General features: G+C 39.0%; 1 protein-coding gene across 3 annotated transcripts in view; it reads left to right on the top strand.

The window, feature by feature from the left end:
* TRRAP (transformation/transcription domain associated protein) overlaps positions 1-18,909 on the top strand; it is a 72,653-nt gene that overhangs the window by 37,416 nt on the left and 16,328 nt on the right. For all 3 annotated transcript variants that reach the window (XM_050317395.1, XM_050317393.1, XM_050317394.1), the window contains 16 exons: positions 92-294; positions 949-1,070; positions 1,933-2,146; positions 2,862-3,041; positions 3,394-3,540; positions 4,212-4,331; positions 4,623-4,910; positions 6,163-6,300; positions 6,593-6,705; positions 7,202-7,337; positions 9,647-9,838; positions 11,936-12,131; positions 12,376-12,641; positions 13,352-13,452; positions 16,122-16,323; positions 17,400-17,564. In XM_050317395.1, the coding sequence (XP_050173352.1) occupies positions 92-294; positions 949-1,070; positions 1,933-2,146; positions 2,862-3,041; positions 3,394-3,540; positions 4,212-4,331; positions 4,623-4,910; positions 6,163-6,300; positions 6,593-6,705; positions 7,202-7,337; positions 9,647-9,838; positions 11,936-12,131; positions 12,376-12,641; positions 13,352-13,452; positions 16,122-16,323; positions 17,400-17,564 (2,783 nt within the window). The remainder of the gene's footprint in view (positions 1-91; positions 295-948; positions 1,071-1,932; positions 2,147-2,861; positions 3,042-3,393; positions 3,541-4,211; positions 4,332-4,622; positions 4,911-6,162; positions 6,301-6,592; positions 6,706-7,201; positions 7,338-9,646; positions 9,839-11,935; positions 12,132-12,375; positions 12,642-13,351; positions 13,453-16,121; positions 16,324-17,399; positions 17,565-18,909) is intronic.

Genomic DNA, 18,909 nt, shown 5'->3' with positions numbered 1-18,909 from the left:
TATTCAAATTCCAGTAGCTTGTCTTGAAGGTTTTTTTCTGATGTGTTTTGTAGGTGTTTACACAATTCTAATCCTTTCTTTGCATCCACAGCAGGTACAAGTGAACTGGTGATGCTCAGTCTGGATCTTGTGAAAACTCGTCTGGCTGTGATGAGCATGGAAATGAGGAAAAACTTCATCCAAGCCATTCTGACATCTCTCATTGAAAAATCTACTGATGCCAAAATTCTTCGTGCAGTGGTGAAAATTGTGGAAGAGTGGGTGAAAAACAATTCCCCCATGGCAGCTAATCAGGTAAATTGATGAGATAAAATCATTATTACTCTCAAATACTAAATAACTGTGAGCCACTCTTATTCATCAGTTTTGACAATGAGGTTTGTAATGATCTGTTAAATATGTTTAGATGCCCTCGATGAAGTTTGGACTACTTTGCATTCCCTGTGAAAATAGCTGGAGTTATAGGTGCTTGGCATTTTCTGGGCTTACTTTTGTGTTCGATCTCAAGTGCTGTTTGTTGAGGAAGTTTTAAAGTGGAAGTTCTAAACTATGTTTCCCATTAGCCTGGATAGAGAGGTTCTTCAGGAGGAAGATGACTAATGCTGGTTTATATCGTGCTACTCTGTACCAGTTTGTGACCCCCTCAACTTACCATGTTTTCTGTTAGAGCTGAGTGCTTGATAACGTAGTGCTGTGTTAGATTTTTGTAATCATTGAACAACTGAACCCTGGTTGAAGTGACAATTTCAAAATTCTCCAGCATATATTAGAAGGATAAATGCTTGTGTTACTTTTCTTTTTAAGAACTATGACCTAACAAGCTACTTTGCAGTACTTCAAAAGTGCAAGACTCATATAAAGGATGGCTGAGTTGCACTTTGAATGTGCTAGTGCTCTGAATGTTTGAAGATGAATTGACAAAATTAATCATGGCTTCTTTTAACACAGACACCTACTCTCCGGGAGAAGTCCATTTTACTGGTGAAAATGATGACTTACATTGAAAAGCGTTTTCCAGAAGACCTTGAATTAAATGCCCAGTTCTTGGACCTTGTTAACTATGTCTATAGGTAATGATAGCAATTAATCATTTATTGCAGCTTATTGGTTCATGCTTTGTACCATATATGACCTTTATAACATGTCATCAATCTTTTTAGGTCTGAATTAAAGGATTTTTTTAAAATACATATTTTTTATTCTAAATTGCAAATTCAATTCACTGAGACCACAGTACGTATTTATGGCAGGCAATTTGAAAACAGAAGTTCCTTAGAATGGATTTTTACTCTTTGGCACTGATAAAATATCTCCACAACCCCAGCTTCTTCCTTTCCCAAGATCCCAGGGCGTCCTCAGAGCTGATTGTATTCCCAGCACTGTAATGACAGTTGAAATCTGTATTTGCACATTTGTAGGATATAAAGAATTTTTTTTTTTCTGGAAATTTTATTAGAAATTAGACTCTCAGGAAAATTACTTTGCTAGGTAGACTGACAAGTTTTGAATCATGATGAAATAATTTAAATAGTCACCTTATCAACAAATGCCAGGTATTTAATGTCGTGCTGCTGATTCCCATTATTTTGCAGTCCCTGTTTGCTGCTGGCCTGTTTGCTGGTTCCCTGTGCAAAGCCTTTGTGTGGACACAGTGCTCAGAAGTTTTTATCAATGAATAGCATTTGTCATTTCAAACAGAACACACGTGTGGCTCAGTGGTTTACAAGTGTGATAAGGTTTTGTTTCAGGGCAGCTTTCTGCCAAGCAGCAACATTTTCTTTGCAGTTTCTCTCAAAACACCGCGCCTGGCCGTGTTCCACCCCACAGGGGTTTTACAGACTATCACCTCTCTGGATTTTTAATATTTTATATACAACACTTAGAAGGCTTCTCTTTCTGATATCTCTGTTATTTCATCTTTATTTATTTTAGGGATGAGAATCTCTCTGGCAGTGAACTTACAGCCAAACTGGAGCCAGCGTTCCTGTCGGGTCTGCGCTGTGCCCAGCCCCTCATCCGAGCCAAGTTCTTTGAGGTCTTCGACAATTCCATGAAGCGTCGTGTTTATGAGCGTTTGCTTTATGTCACCTGTTCCCAAAACTGGGAGGCGATGGGAAATCACTTCTGGATAAAGCAGTGCATCGAGGTAGGGAAATGATTTCTATCGGAAATACAATTAGAAATATGTTTGGTTCCTCGCTTTTCTCAGCATTAAGCAATCTGCTTGTAGCGTGTATTATCTGTATCAAAGCTGAAAATACCAGATACTTCCTGTGGTGATTGAAAATAAATACAGTGTCTAAACCATCGAGATGCTGATGCTTGGAAAGGGGCTTTAATATAAATGTTTAAAATCTATTTTCTCTGCCAAAAGCTTAATTGGCCAGGTTAATACTTCTTAAGAAAAGCCCTCTCTCATAATTGATAATAAATTATAAAAACTACAAGAATTGTTATACTAGATGGTTTCCAGAAAAGTACAGTGTTAAAGCTACAATGTCTGCTCTGCTGGTATGAGAGGTGTTAGGTGGGGTGGCATTGAAATGACATTGCATCTGTGCTTATTTAAAACAAGATGGAACCAACCCTTTTTATTTTAACAATTTATGTATCAAAACATGAGTTTAAGAACTGTGAACATCCTTTTTAGGGCATTAGTGGATTGAGGGCACTAATTATTAAAAGTACAAAATACAGGCTTTAGGTGTGGAGAGTTCTATAGAATAAAGGTGATAAAGAGGCCTTAAACACACTATTGCAACTTCTATGTTGTTTTATACATTAAACCATAGTGATGTTTTCTTGGAAATACTACAGTAAAATATATATTTAAAAACTCCTTTTGCTCTTCCATGTCTCAGCTCCTGCTGGCAGTGTGTGAGAGGAACACCACGATTGGGACAAGCTGCCAGGGGGCCATGCTGCCCTCCATCACCAACGTCATCAACCTCGCTGACAGCCACGACAGGGCAGCCTTTGCCATGGTGACCCACGTCAAACAAGAGCCTCGGGAAAGGGAAAACAGTGAATCCAAGGAAGAGGTAACTAACAGAAATAGTGTGGAAAAAATGTCTTTAGTGGAATATCTTCTTAGTTTCTTATCACATAAGTCTGGAGAACGTGTCTTGAGGATGATGTGTACAGATTGCTGGTGGATCTTGTGTTTTAAGCCTGCGTGGATTTCTCAGAACTTGCATTCATTCACTGAGCCTTTTCTTTACCAGAGCACTCCAACAATTACATATTTGAACCTGAAGAAGTAGCAGAAATAGTGAGACCTGAAATAAGTTGATCAGGAGGGTATTTTATATTGGGGAAAAAAGCAGAAGTACCTGTAGCAAAAGTTATAGAAGATAACTGTGTTTACTCATGAAGTTGTTTACTTCTGTATAGGATGTTGAAATAGACATTGAATTGGCTCCAGGAGATCAGACCAGTACACCAAAAACTAAGGAACTTTCGGAGAAGGACATTGGGAATCAGCTGCACATGTTGACAAACCGACATGACAAATTTCTTGACTCTCTTCGAGAAGTGAAGGTTGGTACAGCTTGGTGGTGACAAATCATTTTAATACTGAAATCTTCAAACTGATATGAGGTGGTTTTTCTCTTTTTTTATCTCACACTCCTGATTGTTTTTAGCTGAGTTTTCTTATGTAGACATGTCTTATAATCTGATGCAATTTCTTGTCTGCATATGGCAAAAAATCCTGAAGCCTTCACTTCATCAATAGTTGTTACTGTATCCCTTTCCTACAAAATTGAATTTCACCTTCCTTCACCTGTAAGAGTATTTTTACTGTTTGGTTCAGAAAATAGTGATGGCAAAGACAGGATATAGAATCAAAAATGTTTATCAGCATCTTATGATTAAATAATTTCTAAGAAATTAATTATAGCTGAAAGCTATGTTGAAATAACTCTCACAGTAGTAACAGCTCTATCCAAGTAACCTGATCATTCTTATTATGCCAAAGTCATCTTCTTTCCTTTTTCCTCCTTTTTTTAGAATGGTTACAGTAATGAATTAGTCTTTATCAACATGAAAATAGGATATATTCTTACTAGTGTATATTGCTAAAGGAAACATATTTTTGTTGGAAAAAGGCATTTGCTCTACTGCTCAGTCTGTATTAGTGCAGTATAATTGAACTGTTTTTCCACAGTATTAATTATATTTTCCTATTTATGTGAATCTCTTTGTTCCAGACTGGAGCATTGCTGAGTGCCTTTGTTCAGTTATGTCACATTTCTACACCTTTGGCAGAGAAGACTTGGATACAGCTTTTTTCACGGCTTTGGAAAATCCTGTCTGACAGACAACAACATGTGAGAATCTCTCTCTCCCACTTACAGATTCCTCTTTGTAAATGACTGCTGTTTCAGGAAAATGTATTTTTGTGGTGACTTTGTTCACTTGCCTGGAGAAGTTTGCCATTCTTTGACAAGTGCATGCTGTAACCTCTATCAATTCATCTTTTGAAAGAAATAGGGCCTTTCAATTTCCAAAGAGAAATGTACTTGTCAGAGGGTTGTTCCCTGAACTAAAGAGATTTTAAATCTGAATTCTCTAATTGAAGAATCTGAATGATCAGATAACTATTATGTGTTTTCTTCTAGGCTCTAGCAGGTGAAATAAGCCCTTTCCTGTGCAGTGGCAGCCATCAGGTGCAGCGAGACTGCCAGCCCAGTGCCCTGAACTGCTTTGTGGAAGCAATGTCCCAGTGCGTTCCTCCCATTCCCATCAGACCTTGTGTCCTGAAATACTTGGGTAAAACTCACAACCTCTGGTTCCGTTCTACACTGATGCTGGAACACCAAGCCTTTGAAAAAGGACTGAGTCTTCAGATTAAACCTAAACAGACAACAGAATTTTATGAGCAGGAAAGCATAACTCCTCCTCAACAGGTAGTGTTATATTAATTGAAATACCTTATGAAACATGAAGAGGAAAATGTAACACTGATAAGTCCTCCACTAACCCATGTCCTCTTAGTGCCCCATCTGCACGTTTTTTACACACCTCCAGGGGTGGTGACTCTACCATTGCCCTGGGCAGCCTGTTCTGGTGCTTGACAACCCTTTCAGTGAGGACATTTTTCATAATAATGTATCTAAACCTCCCCTGGTGCAGCTTGAGGCTCTTTCCTCTTATCCTGTTGCTTGTCACTTGGAAAGAGAGGTTGACCCTCACGTTGGTACAATCTCCTTTCAGGCACTTTTAGAGGATGATGAGGACCCTCCTGAGCCTTCTTTTCTCCAGGCTGAACCCCCCAGCTCCCTCAGCTGCTCCTCATTAGACCTGTGCTCCAGACCCTTCCCCAGCTCTGTGCCCTTCTCTGGACAAGCTGTGGAACTTCAAAATGTTTCATGTAGTGTGAGGCCCAAAGCTGAACCCAGGATTAGAGATGTGGCCTCACCAGTGCCGAGTACAAAAGACCAATTTCTTCTAAATCTTCGTATTTAGAAGCCTGTTAAAGTGGAATTCCTGTCCTTGTGTGTTTGTGAATACACACTGGCAACATTTAATACTTTGTATCTTACCTGCTTCTCATGCTTTTCTTTCATCTGTCATTGATATTTTCACATTTTTTTCTCTTATCCAACTGCTTTTGACCCTAATTCCCTGCAGCACTGTGGAACTAGATGTAAGCATTTCTGCTCCCAATTTTAAATCTGAAGTAGAAGTCAGCACTGCCCCTCTCCCTCAAAGGGAGTATACTTTCCCTCATCAAGTGTGTTGGTGTGTGACTTTAAAGAATTATTAGCTAAACACAATGGAGTTCCTTGCCAAGGTGCCGTTGTGTTTAATAGTCTGTCAGGTGTGATCTGCCTGACAGCAGAGGAAGCTAAATATTACAGATTTATGTTTTTTTACATTGAAGACCAAGTTGTTGGCTCACTGAACAGTTCTCTTTCCTATGATTTCATCTGTTGTGTTAAGAATCAAGCCTTGTGATTTTTTTGTCATGTGGTGGTCTCAGGACGTGGTTGTTAATAAGTGCTTGCCTTCTAGAGTTTTAAAGAGTTTTTATTATAAACACATCTCTATATCATGTCTTTCTCAGCTTGCCTCAGTGTAGAATGGGGAGGTTTGCTGTCTGCTGTGCTTTATAAGGACATCTTGACTGTGGAGAAATATGTGTTGTTAACATTCTAGGAAATACTGGATTCCCTTGCTGAGCTCTACTCCCTGTTACAAGAAGAGGATATGTGGGCTGGGCTGTGGCAGAAACGCTGCAAATTCCCAGAGACAGCAACTGCCATTGCCTATGAACAGCACGGCTTTTTTGAACAGGTACAGTCTGGATGTTAGAAATTATCAGGATGAGTATTCTGGCCAGCCAAAAAAACCCTGAATATTAATTATTAACTGTAGTCTTCTAAAATAAAATGTACCAAAACTTCTCTAGTGTCTGTGATAGTAGTTTAGGGCCGTGTAATACCCAGGTAAGGTGAGATTTTTGAGCACGCCCACCAGTTTTTTATGACATTTGTTAAAGTTTTCTTGTCACTTGTTTTTACAAAGAAAAGATTGAGTTATTGTGCATACAGCAGATGGAAAAGTAGAATGGCTGAATTTTCTTTAGGCACAAGAGACTTACGAAAAAGCAATGGAAAAGGCTAAAAAGGAGCACGAACGAAGCAACGCTTCCCCTTCCATCTTTCCTGAGTATCAGCTCTGGGAAGACCACTGGATTCGGTAAGACTGAGTGTAGAACAAGTATTTTACCCTGCAATAGGAGGAAAATACCCTGCTGCTGGTTTAAAGAATAAACTTATCTCAGGACTCAGCTCAGATAGATACAGGGAAAACTTAAGGGAATAAAATAAGCTGGTTTTTATTCCCTTAACAGAGCCTCAGAAGTGAAATGCCTGAATTGCTGTAAAAATGTAATTTGTTATTGGTGGAAAAAGACTGGAGTTAAAATTTGGTTTTCCTATTTAAAATGGTTGTTCTGGGACACACAAAATGCAGCTTTTCCCTGTTCACAGATTTCTGTATTATAACTGGTAATAAATGAATTAAAAAAAAATAAAACTTCCCATCTGGATAAAACTTTTGCAGTGCTTGCAGAGCTGTTTGTAGACACACAAATATGCAGATAATATTCTGATACCCAACATTTGCAGTCAGTTTTATTGAAATATTGGGAGTTTTTTTGTAACCAAATTGACACTGCTTTTGATTTTCTTAGTTGCTCAAAAGAATTGAACCAGTGGGAGCCTTTGACAGAATATGGCCAGTCAAAAGGTCATATAAACCCTTACCTGGTGTTGAAGTGTGCATGGAGGGTCTCCAACTGGATTGCTATGAAGGAGGCTCTGGTGCAGGTGAGTGGGGGCTTTTATTTCATCAGTACTGTTCAAGTTTTGAACCAACACCTACCAGTTATTAATGTTACACATCAGATTGACAGTTGGCTGAGCATCCTTTAATTCCAGTGTCTTGCAGAGTTATGTTTCTATATGTGAAATATTCCAGCCAGTTGCTTCATTGTGACAGCTTAGCCTTGCATGAGAAATATGGGAGTTGTGTGTCTCTTACTTTCTTCAAAATCAGGCTGAATTATGCATTTTTAAAAAATGTAGTTATGTTTATTCTGCTGTAACACTTTCTTTTGTCAGAGGGACACAAGTAAGTGGATGCAATCAGTATGTTTTGCTTTAAAAGCTGAACTGTGAAAACCATAAAAATGATTACATTGATTAAAGGTAGCATTGTCTTTTGATGGAACCAAAATTAAGGGGGTTCCAACCATTGCTACATTTGAAATGGAATTTTTCTGTGTTTGTAGTACTGATGGTTCAAATTAAATAGGTGTCTCTAAATATGGATTTTATCATTTATCAGCCCATGTGAAGCCAAATCTGTAAGTGTCCAGCTGCATATGCAACAAAAATTGTCTCAGAGTTACTATTTACGTTTTAATTAACAGCTTTTGTTCTTATAACGTTTGGTATTTTGTGTGCTATTTAAGTGTGCAGCTTCAGAGGCTAATTAGAAAAATAAGTTTATTTGAGAAACTTTAAAAGGCTAAAATAAGAACTGTGTTGTACAGTGTGTTATAAACCTTGAGCTCGAACAGAATGAAATAGATCATGTCTGACAGGTTCTGGGTTTGGAGAATTGCAAGTTGAGTGGAAGTGACAACCCCGAGTAAGTGCTGATGTGCTCGAGCTGCAGTGATATTAAATGAGGTATTCTCAGTAATGAGACATTTACTAAATGACTAAGGAGAAGATGCTGCTGAAGCCATAAATGGAGCTTTTGTGGCTCTACTCAGGTTCTTGTAGAAGTGTCAGGACACGTTTGCATAAATATTAGGATCTGGAAGAATAATTGATTCTATGCTGCTCTACTCACTACTCCAGTTCTATTGGTATTCTTTAACATGGCTGTTTTTTATCAAGTTCCATGGTTGATTCACAAGAGAGGCCAGAAAGGAATGCAAATATCTATCAGTTTTCATAAATCTTTGTGAAAGATTTTTAATAATCTACCCATTAATGTCGAGCTGTTAAAACAGCAAGTAGCCTTTGATAGGACCCGAGACTCATTTCCGTTTGCTCACATTGCCATTGTGTTTAATGATCCAGTAGATAATGTAATAAAGAGAGAGATTATTTTCACTGTCTTAAGTGTAAAGTTGCTACCTGGCAGTTTCTCTTTGCTGGCTCAGGTGTAAAAGTCAGCTGAGGATAACAGAAATAACAGTTGTAGTGGTTACCATAGAGTATATCCACAACAGGGTAATGCAGAGGGATTTCTGGGTTGCACATCAAACCATAAAATCGTGATGTAAAGCGGAAGAAAAAGGAGTGAAGAAGTTGGAGATTAAAGACCTGCAGTGTCAGCTGGTGAGCACTGGCTCAGTGCAAGTTTATTGTAAAATGCTCACAGAATTTAGGTGCTGGACAATTCAGGTGCCTTGCTGAGTTTAGTTGCCATATTTCTACTGTTCCAGGATTTTAAGAAAGTGGCTTAAAATTACTTTTTAAATTATTTTAGCACTGCGACCTGACTTTGCACCTGTGCTCAGAAATTACTTTAACATAAATGGGGAGGTTAGTTATAGAGTACTTGAATAAATATTAGCTGTTTATCTTCATAAACTAAACAATGCCCTAGAGCAGACAGCAGGGAGTATAACCCTGCATAATGTGCTGACAGGAAGGGACAGGATCTTTTGAAGTGAGAAGGTGATGTTACTTGTCCTGGAGCCCCTGAAGCATTGCAGAGGTGTAGTGTGTGCTGTGTGTTATCTGCTGAGAAGCATCTTTTTTGCTTTGTACAAGGTGAATTGGTTTGCTGTGAGGTTCCTGCTTCCTATGGCAGGGCTGCTCTCACTGCTCAGCTACCCAGAGCTGTGTTACAGTTGTTGGTGTAAAAACACCCCAACAGCTTGGACCCAGGCACTTCTACTCTTGGGCCAAACTGGCAATTTATTTGCTGGCCTGCCATTGCCAGTAACATTAGGAGAGGTGAAACTCCTCTAGCGACAAAAATATTGATATTTTTCCAAAATGAGATAATATTGATAAACATTAAATCTGTTTGTTTAAGAAGGCTTTTAAAAAAATTAATTTAACTGTTTGAGTACGGCTGATCTTTACCAGCCATTTTTCCTTTGTATTACCAGGTGGAGTTGAGCTGCCCAAAAGAGATGGCCTGGAAAGTGAACATGTACAGAGGGTACCTGGCAATCTGCCACCCCGAGGAGCAGCAGCTGAACTTCATCGAGCGCCTGGTGGAGATGGCGAGCAGTTTGGCCATCCGGGAGTGGCGGAGGCTTCCTCACGTGGTCTCACACGTTCACACTCCCCTGCTCCAGGTAAGAATGAAAAGGCCAGGTATTTTCCAGCTGCAGGTTTCACAACTTTTGTTAACTGTGAGTGTAAAATATTTCAGTCCATAGTACCGATAGTTTTTCGTAATGGTATTTTTTTGGTTAAAACTTGCAGAATGCGTGTTTTGATTTTTTACAATGTATATGTTTCTAAGAGTTCCTGAGAGATTGGAACCTTTTTTTCTTTTTTTGTAAGACCTCCAGAAATACTTTTGGGAAGCTGTTGGCATGATTCTGGTTGTATGGAATATGCAGTTTAATTATTATGTGAAATGAAATAACCTGTATTGCATAGTGAAAAATGTATGGCGTGTGTCCTTTGCAACTTTCATACATAAGTTACTGTAACAAAAATGGACTTCTGTTTTTCCTTTTGAAATGTATAAAATATCAACATGCTGTTTTTCCTTTTGTCTTAGGTTTTGTCTTATTTTCCTTTTTGCCTTGGATTTAGTTATGTAAATAATTCATTTTGCAACTGTAAGAGAAGAATTTTTGAGAGTAGTTGTTATTGCCAAATATAACTTAATGGAAGTAGGTGCCTAAATCCATCTTAAAAAAATTGGATTTGGCCTTGAGTTGCTTTCAGAAGCTTCTTGAAAATGAACCTTGTGTCCTCTGACTTGTGTGGCACAGCTGGAGCCAGTGTGGAAGTGGGGCTGGGGCAGGACTGTGCTTGGCTGTGTGGGATCTGGGCAAAACATGCTGTTCATTCCTCATTTAAGCTGACTTTGTCCCTGTTTAGGTGTCCTATAAACATATACCTGGTGAAGATTAGCTCTTTTTCCTGTGGAGGGAACCTGTCATCTGCAGGGGAGGAACTGTAGAATATCTCAGTGCAACATGATCTGAAATTTCATAACAGAGATGCATTTCTTGAAGGACCATTGCTCAGAGAACTGGGAATGAACCCGTAGAAGTGCAGAGGACCTTGATTTCTGAGTTCTCTTTGATATAGTGGCTTCTATAATTCTGTTTAAGATGAGTAGTTTCATCCTGTGTGTCATGCTAGGTGTGATTCATAAGTAACCAATCTACACTGGCTAAGAAGGTACCTCTACTAAAATGATTGTACTCGTGGGAAGAGCTCCCACAGCAACTCATACCTTGGAATTTTTATAAGTGGATGCATCAGATAAAGTGAATGAATATGAAAGTTTTCTCCATATTCAGAGGAAGTTGTCAAGTAAATAGGTACAGTTAGTGAGCTCAGAAGGAGGCTTCTTGATGAATTTCATTCCTTCCTGCTAAGTTTTCAAGCATATTTCAAGTTTTTCTCCTTCCCCCAAGAATGGCAGCATCTGCAGCATGAAAGAATTAGTATTGCTAAATGAAAGTTCTTTCAGATATCAATTAAAACAAGATTTTAAAACAATCTAATATGTATATATCCCTCATGAAGAAATGATAAATTAGTCTGTGACTGACAGAGGTACAAATGCTGCCATGAATTTGCACTGCAGTAATTACTTTTTTTTAATATCAGATAGTATGTGATTAAATACCCATGAGAAAATTAAATTTATGTGATGAATGGGTGTAGGATGAAGGTTAAGCTATTGTGAGAGCTGATACTGAGATGACTGTAGGAAAATATTACTTTAATTTATTTTGTTTCAAGAGATTTCACTCTGTAAATTCGGGCTGCCTTTTTTTACCTCAAATAGTTATCTCATTTAGTTGATTAACAATGAATACAGCTGTTATCTGCCGAGTGGTAGCTTAGAGAGTACTACATTGGCTTTATTGTACTACAGGTAATTAAATTCCATTAAAGTTTGTGGGCCTTTTCTTCAGGTGGTTGAAGTTTTAGCAAACTGTCTGCTGCCTTTAGTGGGTTCGAGGCTACTGCCATCTTCTGTTTGTTCCTGTCCTTAATTTGGGGATAGGACAGGTCAGTGGAATCCTGTTCTAAACTTCAGTAACTTCCCAAAGCTCAGGTCTTTGCACAATCTCCCTCAGTAACACATCAGGGGCACGTAGATGCTATTTCTCTGTACGTTCAAGCTTCTATCAAGAAGTCAGATCATGACCAGGGAATTTATACTTAACTTATTGTTTATATTGTTTTATGTTTTCTAGGCAGCACAGCAAATAATTGAACTTCAAGAAGCGGCCCAAATAAATGCAGGATTGCAACCAACTAATCTGGGGAGGAACAACAGCTTACATGATATGAAGACTGTTGTAAAGACGTGGAGAAACAGGTTACCTATTGTATCAGATGATTTATCCCACTGGAGCAGCATTTTCATGTGGAGACAACATCATTACCAGGGTAAAGCTGCCTGGTCCAGTGTGCATTCATCATAGAATACTGTCTGAAATAAGTTCTTGGTGTTAGTTTTTTTTTTTATTTCAACATACAGGATTGTTGATTTTGACAAGTTTTTGATTTTACTCAATTTTCACTGAAGTGTTTCATTACCTTAAGTCATCCATTTCAGATGTGTTGCTGTGTAAGATGCCACTGTGTGTATAATTCCATTTATAATGACAAACATTTTGTGGTGTATTTCCAGCCATTGTGACTGCATATGAGAACAGTTCTCAGCACGATCCCAGTTCCAACAATGCCATGTTGGGAGTTCATGCCTCTGCCTCAGCAATTATCCAGTATGGAAAGATAGCTCGGAAACAGGGGCTGGTCAACGTGGCATTGGACATCCTGAGCCGCATCCACACCATTCCCACCGTGCCCATCGTGGATTGCTTCCAGAAGATTCGGCAGCAAGTGAAATGCTATCTGCAGCTGGCTGGAGTCATGGGCAAGAATGAGTGTATGCAGGTACAGCAGCTTCAGCACTGCAGGTGTGGTTGGAACTCGTGGGATTACAGGGGCCATCAGATGCATTGATTTGTACCCAGGACAGGGTGTGGATTTCCTTGGCCACCTTATACCCTGCAGGGAGTGGTGTGTTAAGTAATGCTGTTATAGTCCAAAGCATCTTTGAACTGAATACTGTGGGTATATTAGAAATCAGCTGAACCAAAAGTAAAATGGAAGGATGTTTTTTGAAGTCTTACAAGATTGATAAATGGAAGGGGCTTGAAAAATTAAATTATTTATAATAGGAAGAAGCCACACTACTGCAAGACTAACTGAAGCTCCAAGTCAGGGCTAAGTATCTGATTCATGAGTGGTGGATGCTGTCAAACTGAAGTGAAAGTGTATGTGTTGAAAGGGCAAAAATGTGATTTTAGGCAAAACCCACTGGTACTTGATCAGCAAATGGACCTTGTAATAAATATAACATAAAATAAATAATATTATAACTTACACAAAGTGGAAAAGATAACCTGATGAATGCCTATGAGTATTTGTTTCGCATAGGCCAGTGGAAACTTAAAATTGCTATCAGTCTATATTTTTTTTTAAATGAAAATTAAATGCTAGAAACTCAGGCTATTTAAATTTCAAGGGAATATTTCGTCACTTTCATCTTAATAAACTCTTCCTTTTTAAAAAGCTTTTCTCACTAAGACTTTATTTAACAGGGTCTTGAAGTTATTGAATCAACCAATCTGAAGTACTTCACCAAGGAGATGACTGCTGAGTTTTATGCACTGAAGGGAATGTTCTTGGCACAGATTAACAAGTGAGTATCTGGCTGGAAGAGGCACCAGCACACAGCTGAGAAAAATGCAGCTGAAGTGTTTCAACACAGTGAGCAGAAAAGCTGCTCCATATGTTTCTACCAGCCTAAAATTTGTCACAACTGTGTAAGAAAGTAAAAGTATCCGTGAGAGTTCCTTTGCAGTTTGAAGATGTAACGATTGGTCGTATTTCCAAGTACTGCAGGAATTATCAAGTTAAAGCAAACATTGCACCAGCTGGGTTTTTTCCAAGGTTTATGTTTCATGGGATGAGATGGAAGAGGCAGGGAGAATAGGTTTGTCCAATTGATACCTTTGTCTTTATTCCCTTGTTCTGTGAGTGCTCAGGAAAACTGATGTCTAACTGATGTCTTTGTGTAGTTGGCAAGAGGAGGTTGCTTTTATCATGTGCTTAATGTAATTATCACATATAAAACCAAGTTAAAAAGAGGTTCAGTCCATAAGCTTACTGCTACTTAAACAAACATGGCCCCCTCTTTGTTTCTCTCACTGCTGTTTCACTGTCATTGACTGTGTCCCTTTAGTAGCTGCAGCTGGTCAAGACATAGGGAAATGTGTGGGGGTGCAGTTCAGAGTGCCCAGGCAAATCTGGTGTGTGGAATGTGGAAATGGAACACTCATTTCAGATAACTGAATTGAAAAGGCTCATGTGGTGTGCGTTGGAGACATCTTGCACTGCAGCAATTAAACACCCAAGTTCAAGCCTTGCTTTCACACAACGACTTTTGTAATGGTTTTGCTTTGTACTGACAGGCATTTCACTGTTTGGAGAAAGATCTCTCTTTAATTCAGTAAACAAATACCTCAGCAGTCGAATTTTGTTTGGCGATGCCAAAAAACCCCCTTCAAATTTCAACAGCTTTTAATATGCCTGGGATTTAATGGCAGCGTTGCTACGTGTTACATCTGGAAGGAATAATTCCTTTACCACTACATTGTGGCCACTTAAGGAATGAAATCCATCAGGTTTTAAGCTGTACATTGCAACCTCACATAGCAATTTAAGTCAGGGAATGATGAATATCTTCTGTGCATACAAGAGAGAATTTTAAATAGGCAGAATGCAATTACTTTGATGGAGAGTGCAGTGGGCTTTTATATGGTCACAGGCTTAATTTTAGTTGAGGTGTCAAGAGAAGGAAGTGTGCCTCCCCCATGCTTTTTAATTTTTTTTAAATTCTTGCTGATAAAAGCAGCTAAATTGTCTTTATTCATTCCTTCAGGATAAAATGGATAAAAGTTTCTGTTTAAAACACGGTTCTGATCTTTCTTAATCTTACCAAAAAATATGCAGGCATGACCACGAGGCCAGGAATTTAAGAAGGTTTCCTGGGAAACCAAGGAACCAAGGGCAGTGTTGAACCTGAAAATGTGACCGTGATTACTCGTGTGTCAACTAAACTGAAGTTAAAGGTCACCTCTGCTCTTGCATCACCTGGTGCTGCCCAGTGGCTGGGCAAGGTGATAGAAACCATTTTAAGAAAGTCATCTGAGGTGTCAAGGATGATGGATGGTAGAGAAGGAGAAAAGAAAACAGAGAAGTTCCCCTTCCATAAAGGGGAAGCAGTGACACAAAGTCATCCATCAGCTGCTGCTGGGGTCGTTCACTTCAAAACCTCCATCTGGGGTGCAGGAAGCCTCTGAAAGCAGGGAACATTAATGTAGCCTAGAAACTGGTACATGACAAAGCTGCTTTCCTTTTTAGAGTTTTGCCTCAATAGCTGGTCATTTTAATTTAGTACTATAATCCTCCAAGCTAATACTTTTGTATTAAAAGTACAGGCAATTTAAAAAAATTAATCAAACAAGCATTGCATTACTCTTGTGTGGTTTATTTCAATGCTTATTCTATGAGGGAGAAGTGAAGCTCTTCCTGGTAATAAGGAGTCTTGAAATGTTTTAAAAATGTCTTCATTTCAGTAATGCTTATGGGAGTTTTCTCATCCTTTGTTTTTATGCCTAAAAAGTAACATTAGATTCAAGGGCTGTATATTATGGGATGAATCGTGCCACATCTTGGACAAGGAACACTTGAGGAAACATAGAGCAAACTTCAGAAGTGTCAAACAAATAACCCTTTGGTTACCCAGAACTGTGATTAACCTTCAAATTCCTTCACTTTTCCTGCTGAAAAAATAAACTTTTACAGCTGTGGGGAGGAGGACCTGACTGTTTCCAGAAAATAACTGTAAAATTTCTCATGACTTTGCTGGGAGAGGAGTTAAGTAAGATGCAGTTCTTTAAAAGATAACTAATATAACATCTTCCTAATGTTGCTTTACTCCCTTTTTTGCTCAACAGAGCACCCTTTTTAAATGGATTTGCTTCTACTCCTCTTGTGTTATCATTTGCTCTTTTTTCTCCCAGTGTCACTGCTTGACTTCCCATTGCAGTGCACTGGAAGTTTTTTTCTTCCTTTTTTAAGACTTTTTTAAGGGAGTATCTGGAGATCTTAAACACTTACATAATTGTTTCCATTATAAAGCATTTACTTTTGGAATGCAATGACAAAACAGCCATAAGAGACCTTACTAGAGAACTTACACTGAGCATTAAAAAAGTAATTGCCTGCCCTGTCAGAAATCTGATTTCTATAATTTAGCATCTATTTCTCAGTATAAACCTCCTATTCCTCCTTGTCACCGAGCAGGTCTGAAGAAGCAAACAAAGCCTTCTCTGCAGCTGTGCAAATGCACGACGTGCTGGTGAAAGCCTGGGCCATGTGGGGGGATTACCTGGAGAACATCTTCGTGAAGGAGAGGCAGCTCCACCTGGGGGTGTCTGCCATCACCTGCTACCTGCACGCCTGCCGGCACCAGAACGAGAGCAAGTCCAGGAAATACTTGGCAAAGGTAGAGATCTAGGGGTTTAAAAAAGAACTGGAGCCTTCAGGAAGGGCTGGGGTAATGATCAGTGCCCGAATTTGTGCAATTAGAGAGACAGTTACTGAGGGAAAGCTTTAATTTAGGTGGAAAGTCTTCAGGGGGCTGCAACTTATCTGTGTTTTTTTTCACTTCACTGAGAAGTTTGGGGTTTCCTGTAGTTGTGGAACCTTTTTGTAGGAGGACAAATCACATCCAGCCTTTCTGCTACATAATGCAGTGAAATACCTGCAGAAAGGCATCCTTTGATTCTTTAAATAGTAACATAATTTGAGGTCTTTTAATCGTTACTATGGATAAATTGTATTAACTTTTACCTCAGTGTTGCATTTTATTCCAGATAAGCCTTTTCTGTGCATTTTCACTCTGAAGTGCAACAAAATTTTGCAGTATATATTTCTCAGTTTGGGGATATTTAATCTCTCTCATGAAGAAAATTATAAAAATCGTAGCAGACCACAGAAGGCAATCTGTTCTGAACATGAAAAAACACAGAAAATATTCTTTGAGATTAAAGGTGGCCTCAGGAGCACCCTGAAGTTTATTAGTCTCCCTGTTTGGCTGCATAACAGTGAATGATTTTTAGTCAGTTCTTAATATATTTACATTTAAATTAAACTAGAAATAGTATCATTAAGGGTAGAGTGTTAAAATAATTAACAACACCCAAAGAAATAATTAAGTTCTTGCATCGAGGTTCATTTATCTGAATTGCATATTTTAGGTTCTATAAACATGCCTTATTTTCTATCTGCACCCCCAACTAAAAACCCAAAGAATTCCTGGAATGCAGTCATGTTCATTTGCTTCTTTCTGTCTTGTTTCATAGCAAGGAGTACACTTATATTTATTTTTACATCCTTTAAATATTATTTCTAAGGGGAAAAAAATAACATTGGCCAGGCATAATGAATGTAAGTTCTTGTCTCTGAGGCAACTTTAACACTTACAAAGACTCCACAGTCATATTCATAAAATAGCTCTGTGTTTTTCTGCATCATAATGATTGATGTGTCTTAAATTTAAGCACTGATATTCTCTTCTAGGTCCTTTGGCTGCTGAGTTTTGATGATGATAAGAACACCTTGGCAGATGCAGTGGACAAATATTGTATTGGTGTCCCACCCATCCAGTGGCTGGCCTGGATCCCACAGCTGTTGACGTGCCTGGTTGGCTCAGAGGGGAAACTCCTCCTGAACCTCATCAGTCAGGTACAGAAGATAATCTCTAATTCTCTATTGCCTGTAATCTTTGTTTTCAAGATGAGATACAAATCATTTTTGAAGCAAATTAGGAACATGCCAAGCTTTAAAAATGCTATTGCTTGCAACTGTTGATGAGTTAAAAATGGTAATTTCCTTCTTTGAGTAGAATATTTTAAATTTCAAAGTGAGTTTTACTTACTGGGATTAAACCAAGTGAAACTGTATGCCCTTTGTGCATGAGGCATTGTAGCTTTCCCTCTGGAATTCTGCTTATTACATTTTTGTGAACGTTAGAGAACACACTTAGAAATACATATTAAAAAATGCCTGTAACGTAGGAGGAGAGATAAAGAATTGTTAGTTGTAGTGACTAAAGGGCAAACTGTTTCATTAGTGCTTTGGTTTTTGTCAGACTTGGTTCTAAGGAACAAGGCTCTGTCTGTCACCACCAGGAATCTTTAGCGAGCCTTTGTTGGTTTTCGCTGGAAGTTTAGGATGGCAAATGATGAGTCAAGTAAGGATAAGGTTTAGGGAGTTGGATGAAGAAAGTGCCTTGCTGGATTTGTTCCTCTGAACTGACAGATACGAGTTTTGATTAATCTTGCTTTGGGATTTTAAGATTTTGTGCCTATTGCTGTCTGCTCTGGAGCAGAACCCGGGAATAGAACTCTACCTCAGTGTGAGGTTGGTTTAAGCATGTCTGGACACTGGGATGTGTTAATGTGGGGTTTTTTGTTAATGTGTTTTTAAATACTGTTTCGTTACTGCTTAGTGGGGAGAGGGTTCAAGGGTGATGTTTTCAGAGCTATGAACTGTCCTGTGCCAGCTCCAGCTCTGTTTGAGCAGGGGCACAACCTGGAAGTGTTGGGATGTTTGTTCATTCAGGTTGGTGTAAAACAGCTGTGAGGCCCCATTAACACCCAGGTGAACATGTGGAGCTCTCCCAATCCCTGTACCCCAGGCCTCTCCACCTGCACTGCTCCACTGATTCCTGAAAACTGGCACAGCACAGCTGTTGTGCTGAATTCCCCACAGGGCTCTTCCTTTTTTCCCCTCCCCTCATGATTTTTGAGATGCAGACTTCATGACCATGTGGATCCCTTCCAATTCAGGATGTTCTATGATCCTGTGACATCCAGCCCCTTGTCTTTGCTCTTTCAGATGAACACATGTGTTTCCTTCTCTCTCTCTCCATAAAATTAAAATGTCACTTTGAGGAGACCGTGCTCCCAAGCAGCTTAAGAAAACAAAGTACCTAAGGCAAACTGTGATGGTTATGGCTTGGTATTGTCTTGCAATCCCAGTGTGCTCAGCTGGCTTCTGACAGAAAAAGGATATTTCAACAATTTGT

This window comes from Myiozetetes cayanensis, unplaced genomic scaffold, assembly GCF_022539395.1.
Source record: "Myiozetetes cayanensis isolate MyiCay16 unplaced genomic scaffold, myiCay2020 scf20-37, whole genome shotgun sequence".
Taxonomy (NCBI): Eukaryota; Metazoa; Chordata; class Aves; order Passeriformes; family Tyrannidae; genus Myiozetetes; species Myiozetetes cayanensis.
This window is presented reverse-complemented; position numbering and strand designations above follow the sequence as displayed.